This window comes from Bubalus kerabau, chromosome 9 (genome assembly GCF_029407905.1).
Source record: "Bubalus kerabau isolate K-KA32 ecotype Philippines breed swamp buffalo chromosome 9, PCC_UOA_SB_1v2, whole genome shotgun sequence".
NCBI classification, from domain to species: Eukaryota; Metazoa; Chordata; class Mammalia; order Artiodactyla; family Bovidae; genus Bubalus; species Bubalus kerabau.
Genome location: NC_073632.1, coordinates 104,930,141 through 104,944,093, shown reverse-complemented (window position 1 = coordinate 104,944,093; position 13,953 = coordinate 104,930,141). Strand labels below are relative to the sequence as shown.

The window sequence follows — 13,953 nt, the reverse complement described above, 5'->3', positions numbered from 1 at the left end:
AGATGGGGAAACAGTTGAAACAGTGTCAGACTTTATTTTGGGGGGCTCCAAAATCACTGCAGATGGTGACTGCAGCCATGAAATTAAAAGACGCTTACTCCTTGGAAGGAAAGTTATGACCAACCTAGATACCACATTCAAAAGCAGAGACATTACTTTGCCAACAAAGGTCAGTCTAGTCAAGGCTATGGTTTTTCCTGTGGTCATGTATGGATGTGAGAGTTGGACCATGAAGAAGGCTGAGCGCCGAAGAATTGATGCTTTTGAACTGTGGTGCTGGAGAAGACTCTTGATCCCCTTCAAGGGATCTTGAAGCCCAAGATCCCTTGGACTTCAAGGAGATCCAACCAGTCCATTCTGAAGGAGATCAGCCCTGGGATTTCTTTGGAAGGAATGATGCTAAAGCTGCAACTCCAGTACTTTGGCCACCTCATGCAAAGAGTTGACTCATTGGAAAAGACTCTGATGCTGGGAGGGATTGGGGGCAAGAGGAGAAGGGTACGACAGAGGATGAGATGGCTGGATGGCATCACTGAATCGATGGACGTGAGTCTCAGTGAACTCTAGGAATTGGTGATGGACAGGGAGGCCTGGCGTGCTGCGATTCATGGGGTCGCAAAGAGTCGGACACGACTGAGCGACTGATCTGACCTGAGTGGCAACTTTGTGCAGGGATATATTGACAGGTCTTCTCACAAAGTGACTTGCACTGAAATTCCGGGCCTCCATCATTGTAGCCAAATCTGAGTCTGGGGAGTTCGCCACCTCAGAAACCTTCCTGCATCAGGGCTTGGGGTAGAGGAGATGGGAGTTGTTAATTACTGGGCACAGAGTCTCCTTTCGCAAGATGAAGAGTTCTAGAGACTTGCCACACAGCAGCCTGAATGAATATACCTAAACACTACTGAGCTGAACACTTAAAAATGATTACAATGGTGAAAAAAAAAGCAAAATCAAGAACAACCCTCCCCCAAACCCTGAGTGAATAAAATACACTGTGACACATTTACACAATGAAATACTTTAAAGCAACAAAAATACAGTAGCTCAGAATCCACCTGCAATACAGGAGACCCCAGTTCCATTCCTGTGTCGGGAAGATCCCCTGGAGAAGCGATAGGCTACCCAATCCAGTATTCTTGGGCTTCCCTGATGGCTCAGACAGTAAAGAATCTGTCTGCAATGTGGGAGACCTGGGTTCAATCCCTGGGTTGGAAAGATCCCCTGGGGAAGGAAATGGCAACCCATTCAGGTATTCTTGCCTGGAGGATCCCATAGACAGAGGAGTTGGCAGGTTAACAGTCAGACACGACGTCGCAAAGTCAGACATGACTGAGCAACTGAGCACAGCACATCACTCAGAAAACAGATGAATCTCATGAACACCACGTCTCATGAAAGATGTAAAATGAAGGATGTAAAACGTCGCTAGGTGTCAGGGCGACGAGGACAGGAGGGGCAGTGGCTGGGCAGAAGGGATCTGTAGGGCGGTGCTCTCTTCACAAAGCTCATCTCCTCAAGAGCACATTCGCTTCTAGATGCCAAATCCTGCTTCATGTGTCATGTGTGTCAAACGTCCGCCTTACACAATATAAAAGCAAACACTGCCCCAAAATCTAAAACTAGAAAAAAAAAACCTGAAGGAATCTACCAGGTCCCACCTAATTGGTCACTAGCCTCCCTTTCTCTTTTCTTTTATCTTTGTATTATCAAATTCTGCCAACAGCCTATATAGTTGCCTCTATTTTATATATAATTCAATATGTAAAATTCTGTACTTAGAGAGGAACAGATTATACCTAACATAAATATATGCATACTCTTTAATAATGCGATTCCATTTCCAGGATTTTATTCTAATAAAATATCTTGGGTATACACAAAGACTGAGCCAAAAAGAGCGCTCATAATATTGCTGCTTATAACAGCAAAAGAAATGGAAACACCTCAAAAAGCTGGACAAAAGACTGGTTAGATTAACTGAGATCAGAAGCACTTCTGGGAACAGAACCCTGACGGAACCCTCGAGGGGAGTTAGGAAGCAGCAACAGGGGTTGCCCCTGGCAGACCAAGACCACGCCAAGCGCCCTGTAGGAAGGATCGCTGTGTCCTTCTCTTACATTTTCCATCACCCACAGAGGGGCTTCTTTCCCTGAGCTGCTTCCTCGAGAGCACAGGGCATCAGCTCCAGGCCAGGGTGCCTGTCTCCAGCAAAGAAGGGCCACCTCTGGGCCTGAGGAGAAGGACATGGGAGTGTACTTTCAGGGACAGGCTCCCGATGGCCTATTTAAACCACTCTGAGATCATACCAGTGGGTTGAGTCAGGACTGACAGAACTGCTGTGAAAGTAATTCAAAAGCAATTAAATTACAGCATACTGATAATGAGGAATAGTGATTGTCATTAAATATGGTTATAACATGGGAAAGTGTTCATGATATGCTAGCTACTAATGGGGCTCAGACGGTAAAGAATCTACCTGCAATCCAGGAGACCTGGGTTCAATCCCTGGGTTGGGAAGATCCCCTGGAAAAGGGAAGGGCAACCCACTCTAGTATTCTTGCCTGGAGAATCCCATGGACAGAGGAGCCTGGTGGGCCACATACAGTCCGCAGGGTCGCAGAGAGTCATACACACCTAAGCAAGTAAGCACACCAAGCTAAACTGTATGGAGGAAGGCCTTACACATATGAACTTACATATGTAAATCTCTCTCTCACACACACACAGATAAGAGATGAAGCCCAGGAAAGAAATATGCCAAAATGTTAGCGGTGACTATTTCTAGACAGTAGGATTATGACTATTTTCTTCTTTATACTTCTCAGACTTTTCTACAATTGACATGTGTTGCTTTTATAATCAGAGATTTCTAACTGATTAAGAAAAGTAATCTCATTCACTTTTCTAAGGCAATAATAGCTAGATCAATTTGGAAAGCAATACTTTTAAACATAATGCATAACATTTTAAAAAATGAAAACGGTACTAAGTTGTAAAGACATGTCAAGTTAAACCAAAAACCTAAAAAGAAGTTCTAGAGAAAAAAGACTGAGCTATACGTAATGACCTCAAGGAGTCATTCAACCTATAGTATTACACTTCTGATTTTAGTAGCGTGATTTATGATCCTTGGGTCAGAATTCCAAGTACCTTTAGGAGTAATACGCAAAATTATTATAGCTGAAGCAAAAGAGGGAATCTGGAAAAGCCGGGTCCCCAAATCCTCATTTATGACTTCCACAGACACAGAAAAACAAATGTTTCCTGGATAAAGATTATTGCAACTGTTTTAAAATATATGTAGCCTCAAAGCATACTTGATGGCCTTTTATGAAAATTAATTACGATGGACTTCCCCCCTTATCACTTTAAAAGAAAAAAATTAAAAGAAGAAAAAAAATGTAATAATGATAGCTAAAATTTACTGGGTACTTTTTGTAAAAGGTGATTGGCTCATCTAATTTAGTAACAATCTAGGAAGTAGGTGCTATTATTATTTGCTTTTCAAATAAGGAAACTGAATCGTAAAGAAGTTAAATAATTCCCCACTATTTAACAGGCTGGTAATCAGAAGGTAAGGCTCAAAGCCTGTCTGTCTAGACTAATACACACTCACTCTAGTACCAATACCCATGTGCTCTCCCCACTACATCCACTGCCTCCTCCACCCGACAAGAGGGCCAACTGATCATCACGACACTACGCCAGGAGCTGGGACCCGAGAGTGAGCCAAACAACCATGCCTCTGCCCTTCTGGAGTCTGATGTCTACTGAGGCCAACAGACAATAAAAAAAACATTCACACAAATGGATAATCACAAATGCTGAGACACTAGAACGTGGCGGAAAACCATGGGGACCAGGAAGACTTTTAACAGAAGGACTTAATCTAACCAATGCCTCAAGAGGTCAAGAATCCTGTCTACAATGCAGGAGACACAGGAGACCTGGGTTCGATCCCTGGGTTGGGAAGATCCCCTGGAAAAAGAAATGGCAACCCACTCCGGTGTTCTTGCCTGGAAAATCTCAAAGAGACAGAGGAGCCCGGCGGGCTACACTTCAAAGGGTCACAAAGAGTCGGACAGGCCTGGGCAGGCACGCAGGCATGGGTGAAAGGGTACAAGGTCAAGGAAAGGCTGACCCTATGGTGAGCAATGCCTCAGAGAAGACCAGGGACAGGAGGAAGAGGTGACCAGGTAGAGATAACACCCCAGGTCACCGTTTTCTTAAAAATACACTTCACTGCAGTGAAAGCTGCTGTTCCCTAACACACACACACACACACACACACACAGAGCAGGAGACAATGAGTTTCTTTTTTACGTTTTCTTGAGGACAACTCCACTGGGGGAAAAAAAAATAAATATATATTAGTGTTTCAGAGAAAAATGAACAAATTATCTAAAGTATTCATATATTCCAATCCCAATATTACTCCAAAATTTATACTAAATTTTAAACTCATCTTTACAAGTCTTATGTTTAAGGATAAGCAACCAACAGAACGACCTTGGGAGACAAAGATTAAGATGCATTCTTATTCTTGCCTGTGGGAAACAACGCTGTTTTCAAGGAAGAAAACAGCCAGATCCTAACATGCCTGGCTTCTTCAAAATGCCTTTAGATCACTTCGTGGCAAACACTGCTGCTCTCCCGACTCAGTCTCAAGGGACAAGGTCTAATAGCAGCTTCCCTTCATTTCGGTGGAGCCATGCTTTTCAAAGTGAGGGTCACAACCCACTTGTGGATGATAACATCAATTTAATGAGTCATGATGAACAATCTTTTTAATAGAAGAGAACAAAAATGAGAATTACTCGAGTATATTGTATAAGGTCAAGCGCTGTTCCATAAATTTTTATTTCAGTCACACAGCATCCACACGCTGTTGTGAAATACATTTCCTCCCACAGGTCACAACTGCAGCCAGAATCACCACCCCAGGACAGAAATTACAATCTTACTGCCGCCTTGGCCTAAAGACCAAGTACTGGAAAGAAGAATGAGATCTCTAAAAAGGTCTGAGCACTGGCTCCTCTTTATTCTGGGAGCCTGAAAGACTGAAGTAAAGTTTCATGGGGGGAAAAAAGTTGTGTACAATGAGTTTGGGGGAGATTCCAAGGGTAGGGTTTGTTTCTTTTTTTTTTTGCTTTTTTACCCCCTAAAAATCCTTCATCACTGTTCCATCCTATAAAGTCCAATTAATCCAGAAAACACAGTACTTCGCTGTGTTTGGTGTGCAGGTCTGAGGTGAACAGCACCTTGAGCTTTGGACCTTAAAGGGAGCACAGTCTGACAGAAGCAAAGGGGAGCAAGAGCAGGGAGACCTCGGGGAAGCCGCAGCCTCTCCGGGCTGGCCTTCTCACCTCTAAACAAAAGGCACCGCCCAGATGATCCCCAAGCTCCCTTTGGGCTCTAACCTCCTGAAAGTCTACAAGCAATGCAAAGCAGGACTAAATGCACACCAAGAGTCCCTCCATCTGTAAGACTTGCAACAAAACAGTAAGAGCTCGATTCTGTATTGGAGTAAGAACTAAACACTTAAACATTTAAAACACTAACTGTAACCACTTAGTGAGAAAATCAAGTTATACCTACATTTTTATGTTCCCACATAAAGACTTCAGAATGTTTAATGGTACAATAAAAATAATGCATGTATTCAATTTTCTTCCAAAATATTTCTGAAAGACTAAAAAGGTTGACAGTTTGTTAATTTTACATCTCTAAACTAGCTGTCCTCTAATAAGCCCTGTTCAGAACATTCTACAGTTCAGCAGTATCCTCAAATAGCCTGCTCATGTACAAAAAGGAAAAAAAAAAAAAAAAGTTCCACTGAAAACAAAGCTTAGTATCCACTTTTTTCCACAGAAGGCTTATTTCTTCTGAAATTACGCTGAAATGAACTCCACTTATAAAATGCTTTTAAAAGAATACCTAATATAGTCTTAATAGCTTTCCCTGCTACCTTATAAACATTTGGCATCCACATGATCCATGAGACTAGTAAGTCTATCAATGTCTGCAAAATACAACAAATGATCTTAGAGGTCAAAAACAAATTTTCATACTGCCTATGCCATGAGTACTTAAAGAAAATCAACTGGATACAGTCCTCTCAGATAATTCATATATTCAAAATTCTTAAAAATAAAATTTAAATTAATTTAAAATTTGGCCACAGCACTCCCTCTGTATAGCATATAGAATCTCATCAATTTCAATTTTAGGAACAATGCAAAGTAGAGAGACTTAAACTTATAAATGTACAATAAGTTAGGTTCTCTTTTTATTGTGAACTAAAAGCATGCAACATTCCTTATGAAAAATTTTAGGAAAAAAGTAGCATGTATCCCTTTGACCTATTTTCTAAACACATATACACTTTTTGTTTTAATAGGATCACACTAAGTATAAGGGTTTTAATTCAAATTTATATTAACAGTTTAAACAAAAATAAAGGGATTTATTAATTCACGTTGAATTCTCAAGAGAAAATGGGAATGAATGTAGCAGAAGAGGACAGCGGCCGACGACTTCTCTTGGTTCCTCTGAAACCAGACTACTTCTCTCTGAGACGGTGACTAGAGTTCCAGGGAGCTACCTCCAGGCTCATGACTGCGCAGGATATGTTTCAGTTACTATAAAGAGCTTTTCTGTCCTCCAGCTCCCATCTGAAAGATCCTAGTAAAGAGCTCCAGGGGCCTAGCTCTCATCAAGTGCCATCTCTACAGCCAGGCAGTGGAGGACAAGGGCAGCTCCGTCTCTGCCACAGGGTCACGAGAGGGGCGGCCACGTGGGGTGGCGAGACGGGGCGGACAGGCCGAGCTGGTGGGGAAACGCGTGTGACCTGAGCAGACACCTCCCAGGCTGGCTGCCACACCCCACTCGTGCTGCTGTGTGCCCTGCCCTCTACTGAGCACAGCGGTGGCTATGCATAAACCAGAAGTGCCCAGGGAATCTTTTTAACAACGGTAACAGGTCCCACTGGTGTGAAGACGTAGAGGAATTAGATCACGAGCATTTCCCCATGTCACTGAATACACCTTAAAAACATGGTTTTTTAGTAATAGCTGCACAGAATTTTTTTATGTGGGTCTAAGGTTTTTACACTTAATTTTATGACTTCAATCCAGAAAAACCACATGCCATCATGATCTTTTTTGAACACAACACTCACAAGAGACAAAAAGCATTTTAGGAAAGCACCAACAATCACCGACATCTTTGCCACACCTTTTCCAGAAACTAGCCACAGGGCTCTTTGTGTGTGGGGGGGGGGGGCGGGGTCAGAGGAATGGATTATGGGGAGGGTGGAGAAGGTAGGTGATCCTCTGAGGCTTACCATTAGCAAAAATCTACCACTGACGGTTTTTAAAAACCCTTGTCTTTAAGGGACAAGGATACAATATACCTCAAAGTAAAGCAGGAAAAGCAAGGTTTGTCATAATCTAATTAAAGGAAGACTAAAAGTTAAAACCTCAGATATGCAGATGACACCACCCTTATGTCAGAAAGTGAAGAGGAACTAAAAAGCCTCTTGATGAAGGTGAAAGTGGAGAGTGAAAAAGTTGGCTTAAAACTCAACATTCAGAAAACGAAGATCATGGCATCCGGTCCCATCACTTCATGGGAAATAGATGAGGAAACAGTGGAAACAGTGTCAGACTTTATTTTGGGGGGCTCCAAAATCACTGCAGATGGTGACTGCAGCCATGAAATTAAAAGACGCTTATTCCTTGGAAGGAAAGTTATGACCAACCTAGATACCATATTCAAAAGCAGAGACATTACTTTGCCAACAAAGGTCCGTCTTGTCAAGGCTATGGTTTTTCCTGTGGCCATGTATGGATGTGAGAGTTGGACTGTGAAGAAGGCTGAGCGCCGAAGAATTGATGCTTCTGAACTGTGGTGTTGGAGAAGACTCTTGAGAGTCCCTTGGACTGCAAGGAGATCCAACCAGTCCATTCTGAAGGAGATCAGCCCTGGGATTTCTTTGGAAGGAATGATGCTGAAGCTGAAACTCCAGTACTTTGGCCACCTCATGCGAAGAGTTGACTCACTGGCAAAGACTCTGATGCTGGAAGGGATTGGGGGCAGGAGGAGAAGGGGACAACAGAGGATGAGATGGCTGGATGGCATCACTGACTTGATGGATGTGAGTCTGAGTGAACTCTGGGAGCTGGTGATGGGCAGGGAGGCCTGGCGTGCTGCGATTCATGGGGTCGCAAAGAGTTGGACACGATTGAGCGACTGAACTGAACTGAAAAGTTAAAAACAAACACACTATAACTTAACCAACTGAGGGAAGTTAGTGATCAATGAGTCCCCTGGACTGCAATGAGATCCAACCAGTCAATTCTAAAGGAAATCAACCCTGAATATTCATTGAAAGGACTGATGCTGATGCTGAAGCTCCAATACTTTGGCCACCTGATGTGAAGAGCCGACTCACTGGATGCTCCTGATGCTGGGAAAAACTGAAGGCAGGAGGAGAAGGGGACGACAAAGGATGAGATGGTCGGATAACATCACCGACTCAATGGACATGAGTTTAGCAAACTCCAGGAGACAGTGGAGCACAGAGGAGCCCTGCGTGCTGCAGTCCATAGTGTCACAGAGTCGGACACAACTTAGTGACTGAATAACAAGTGATCAATGGGGGAAAAAAGCAGCGTGTGTGAAGTCTAGGGCAATGAAAGCCTAAGAGTAAGACTCTTGTCACATGCCTCTCATCCTGGGAGCAGGGGGTATGCCCAACAGGGGTGCAAGCCAACCTGGTGTGGTAACATCAGTCGCTAAGATCATTCCACTAATTTCCCTTGCTGACATCATGCTGACCAATCTCTTAATTATACTTTGGCAAGAGGGTACACTGAGCCACCACGCACAGACGAAGCCAGGTGGGAGCTGAAGCTACATGCCTGGACCTTGCTCACCTTATCCTGCCCAGGGAATGCCAGCTTTTAAAGACCCACTGCAAAAAAAAATAAAAATAAAAAAATAAAGACCCACTGCAGTCCCTGGCCAAACTCCCTTTCTAACATCTCCTCCACTCCTTAAAGAAACCATTTCCAATGGCCTACCCACTGGTGGCATCAAAGTGTCTTTAAAAAGAATACAAACCACTTGGTCAAACGAGAAGGCTGAAACAACAGACTGCTATGAGTGAAAAACGATAATCTCTGAGGAATGAGGAATTATGACGTAACAGGAAGTTATTAAGGCAAACACACGCAGTAAGCAATCAAGCCTTTCTATCCCCGTATTTCAGCAGGGTTCAGAACCAGATCTACAAGACACCCAGAGAACACAGACGGAGGAAGCAGAAGAGGATTCTGACGACATGACAATCAAAGGGAACCACAAAGTCCTTCCCGAGAGACAGATGTCCCCATTTCAGAATATGAAGGGGGAGCTTCTGCATCGCTGGAGCCCTTTGTTAACGGCTTCTCTGCCCAAAGCCACCCCGGTCAGTGGTTAGCGCCCCCTGTAAGGGTCTCACGCCACGCCCATCACTGATGTGGCCAGGAGAGCCTGCCGCTAAACAAGGTGGGTTCCACTGGGGAGAACACATAGGGAGGGACAGCCCATGTCAGGGCTGAGACAAGCAGGCTCCAAGGGCGCACTGAGGTGGAGAGACAGGGTCAAATCACCTAGGAGTGACGGGACAGCCAAGTACTTCTTTTTTAGCAGCGAGACCTATTTTCTTCAAATAAACTTATGAGAACTATATTACAGTAAATAATAAAGTCACTGGTTTCAAAAAGTTATTCAAGTAACCTGCACTTTACACAGTCAATAAACAAGAATAATGGGGCTATTTTTAACGTAAATATTTTTATGAAAGCTTACAGAATATAGAAGCAGTCTCCAATCAGCTTTTAGTAGCTAAGATCGGTGCTTTTTAAAGTGCTGATTCAAGAAATCACAAAAGTAAACCGTTCCAGATCAGTTTTAATAGCTCTCCTGATAATTTCGGGATCCTCCTACAACTGACCCAGAAGCTTAAAAAAGAAATTGTTAAGAAATGCTTATTTACTCCTAAGTTTAATCACTAACAATAACAACTGCTGTATCCTTATCATGAATTATTTATCAAAAACAAGGACAAGAGGTATCCACGAATGACAACAGGCAGTAACACCGTAAGCGCACGATCACCTCTCAACCTGCCTGTGTTCCCCGGCCATTGCATAACTCTCACGTCAGCAGGCGCTGAGCAGATGTGCTGGGCTGGCACCTGCCACCCTGCAGCCCTGGCCAAACGTGTGCAGGCCTGCTTTCCACCAAAGACCTGTGCATTAGATCAGCCTTCCTGATCAATGACACACCGCCATGAAGGACGTGAACAAAGATGGCAGATGGGGAGCTTCACTCTGGTCTGTCCCCAGACCAGATAACCTAGTAGCACAAGGCACGATACTGGTCCCCAGTGTGGCCAAGTGTGGCATCCAGCATTATTTGAAAATGCACACCAAGCTTCTCTGAAATGGCTAAAAACACAAACAGCAGAGATTCAAACAACTGCAGAAGCCCTGAAACATCAGCTACTAATGATCTACAGTAAACTGGTCAGAGGTCAGCTCTGCACACTCAGGAGGTGGTGGTAACAATGAGGATGTACAGAAGAGAAAATAACAGCTCTGTCAAGTAATGCTTTACAGATTTGCTATTGTAAAATTAACTGCAATGTTGCTAAGAAAAATATTTCTAAGATCTGCTTGTTCCGTACACTGCTACTCACTTGAAGTTGGATGAAGCCCATTATCCTGACCTACTTCTACTATAACAAAGACAGAGACCTGGCTGAAAACTCAAGGTTTCTTTTCATCATTAGAGAAAGTCATTTTTAACAGCATATTTTCAATTCTCTGTTCCTTTTACTTTTACCTAAGAATGCTCACATCCATTTTTTCCCAGAGTACAGCTGCACAGACTTACAACTTCTGATCTGCTCATTTGTATCATGACATCACATCTCCTTTTTATGGGGATCAGACACAGGGAAAGTGCAGCCAGACCTGAGCTCAGCACTAGCTGTGAAAGCCTGGACAAAACAATTAACATTGTGCCTCAGTTTCCTCATCTTGAAAAGAGACAGTAACAGTACATACCTCATAAGGCTGTTGGTCAAGATTAAACAAAAGATTAAGATTAAACAAAAAAAGGTTAAGATTAAACAAAAGATTAAACAAAAGATTAAGCAAAAGAAACGGCATGTTTCAAGGGATAAGGGCTCGCTACTATTATTTTTAAAGAGAACCTTACAGGGGTCAAAATACTCAAGAATGACTCTACTAACAAATGCACAAACTTCCTGACAAAAGCTCTAAAAATGTTAGATACATTCCAAAGGACCAAAACGAATTCTCATTGCACCACGTACCATGACTTAGAGAAGCTGTTCCCTAAAAGTTCACCAGAGTATCTCAGGAGTTTGGAATGAAGGAAAATGAAGAAGGACTTTCTTCACAGCTTATAAAAAAACACATCTGTTTGGGCCGACTGGGTCATAACAGGCACGAATGTGGTTCCTGTATTCGGTTCAAACTACAGCTATGGACTTTTAAAACTTCTTTAAGGAGGAAAAAGAACACTTAACTCCCTTATTCCTGCAACTACACAGCAAGACAGTTAAGATGCAGGAGCAGATGTGGAAGTTATTTTCCTTACGGGGACAGGGGGCAGCAGTCTCCAAGTTTATACGGGGCGATGCAGAGGACAGGGGGTAAGAGGGCATTTGAATGGACAAACAGAGGCACGCAAGAGGAACGGAGTGCTCCTGGATTATGGTGCGTTTCCGTCTCCCAGTCACTAAAACGGCATAATCATTGCGGAACAGAGTCTCTAGGGGAACCGAACGCCACATGCACGCTTTGGGTACCAAAGTTCCATCTTAGAACTTTCCCGCGGGGATGGTGGCGGGGGAGCCAAGTTGTGCACAAATCGGTCCTTTACTTGATATGCACGTGCGAGCAACCGTCTGCACCGGGCTCCTACCGACGGCCGGGAAAGGGGTGGGGGGGGGGGGGGTGCCCTCGGAAAAAGAAAGCAACCTGTTTGCAGAGCTTAAATGCAGTTTCTCAGCAGGCATCCTCGGGGATTGGGGGAGGGGGGGGCGGTGGGCAAAAACGGACGGCAGGAGGAGAACGGACACGACCAGCGTGTATCTGCTTCGCGAGCGTCCACCCTGCCTCGGAGAGGGGCGCAGGGGAGGCAGTGTTTTCGCTGGAGACGAGGGTCGCGGCTGCAGCGCGGGGCAGGGGGTGGGGGGTCTCCCAGCGCGCCCCCCGCGAGTATGGGAAGCCGCAGCGAGGCCGGCGGGATGGGCGCTCCCGCGGACCCCGCGGCGCCCCGGCCGCGCGACTCGACCGCCCTGTCCGCCCGCCCCGGGTACCGCCCCGGGCTGCGCCACGGCGGCCCCCTGGATGCTCCCGCAGCACCTGGCGGGAAGCGGAGGACCCCCCAAAACACCCCGACACCCCACGCCCCCCTCGGGCCACGGCGCGTCCCGCTCTGGGCGCCGGGCCCGCCGCGCTCACCTCGCCGCCCGGCAGCGCTCGGGCTCGGGCTCTGGCGGCGGAGGCGGCGGCGGCTCCTCCATGGCGGCTGAGGTGACGGCGCAGGCTAGCGGCGGCGGCGGTGGCTTCTCTCATCCGTGCGCGGGGCCCCGCATGGCCGCGGCGTGCAGCGAGCGGCAGGCGGGCGCGGGGGGCCCGGGGCGCCCCGGGGGTGCGGGAGGGGCTCGGCTCCGCCCCCGCCGCGCTAGCCCGCCGCGGGAGCCGCTCGCGCCGCGGCCATCTTGGAGACGGCGGCCGGCCAGCGCCGGGCTACGGCGGTCGGCGAGGGACACGCTTCCGCGGGCGGCGGATGGCGAGGGACAAGCTTCCCCGGGCGGCGGGCGCGGCGGTGGCGGCGGCGAGAGCAGCCCTGCGCAGGAGGGCGGGAAGGCGGGAGCCCGGGGCGGGGCTGTGGGCGCGGGCCGGCCGGTCGGGGTCGCGGCGCCGCCGTCTGGCTTCGCGCAGCTGGGCGGTGTGCGGCGGGCGGTGCGCGCCGGTGTGCGGCGGGCGGTGCGCGCCGGTGCGCCCAGGTGGTCGGTCAGCGTTGGGCGTGCACCCTGCGCAGGGCGGCGCGGCCTCGGCGAGGCGGGGGTTCCAGACGTTCCAGCGCTTTGTAAACTTCAGCAAGGCGATCGTAGCCAAACAGACAGGCCGTCGTCCAGAGCCAGAGATGGATGGATGCAACGCTGGTCATTCATGCGCGGGCGCCGGCGCTTTGGGGGTCCTGGGGGTCCTGGGAGGGGTCTAGGGGAGCGCTATGCTTTTGAAAGCGCCGTCTTCAGCACAAGTAAGACTCTGGAAAGGCAGAACCTTCAAGTCGCCCCGCTCTCTACAGGGCGGGAAAGAATGCTTATCTAACCTCCTGACTGCAGCATCACAAGACGGGAGTATGGATCTTGCAGACACTGGGGTTGCAGTGCTCCTACACCGAGGGAGAAAGAGATGTTCCAAAGATTATTTCAGAGTCAAAGAAACAACTGTTGAAATTCCACCGCATCTTTTACTCACAGAGCATGTCAGGGTTCACGGTTTTAAGTTGCAAGGCTTGACAAAATAAATGTCCCTAAAGGTGAAGTTCAGACTTAAAAAAAGCATCATTGAAAATTAAGTACATGTCTATTCATTCAGATGCGCTGGTGTTCAGAAGCTCATTCGGTGGAGCTTGACTATGTAAGATACACTTATTGATTAAATGTTGGTAAGAAGAGTGGCCAAGATGAAAAATTTTAGATACAATTAAAGGCCAGTTAGCTGTATCACATTCAAAAGTTCATTATATTATATATACATATTTGTGAATTTCGCATGTATATGTGACATTAGCTATTGTGCACTCAGTACTTTACAGAAATTTCTCTGTAGTTTAACAACTTTTTCAGTCAATATC

At 46.3% G+C, this 13,953-nt stretch overlaps 1 protein-coding gene across 4 annotated transcripts in view; it reads right to left on the bottom strand.

Annotated features, from left to right (window-relative positions):
- The window catches only part of MAP3K4 (mitogen-activated protein kinase kinase kinase 4), a 107,173-nt gene extending 94,352 nt beyond the window's left edge, over positions 1 to 12,821 (bottom strand). For all 4 annotated transcript variants that reach the window (XM_055536145.1, XM_055536146.1, XM_055536147.1 and 1 more), the window contains exon 1: positions 12,549 to 12,821. In XM_055536145.1, coding sequence (XP_055392120.1) covers positions 12,549 to 12,610 — 62 coding nt within the window. In that variant the 5' untranslated portion in view covers positions 12,611 to 12,821. The remainder of the gene's footprint in view (positions 1 to 12,548) is intronic.
- Between the last annotated feature and the right edge of the window lie 1,132 nt (positions 12,822 to 13,953).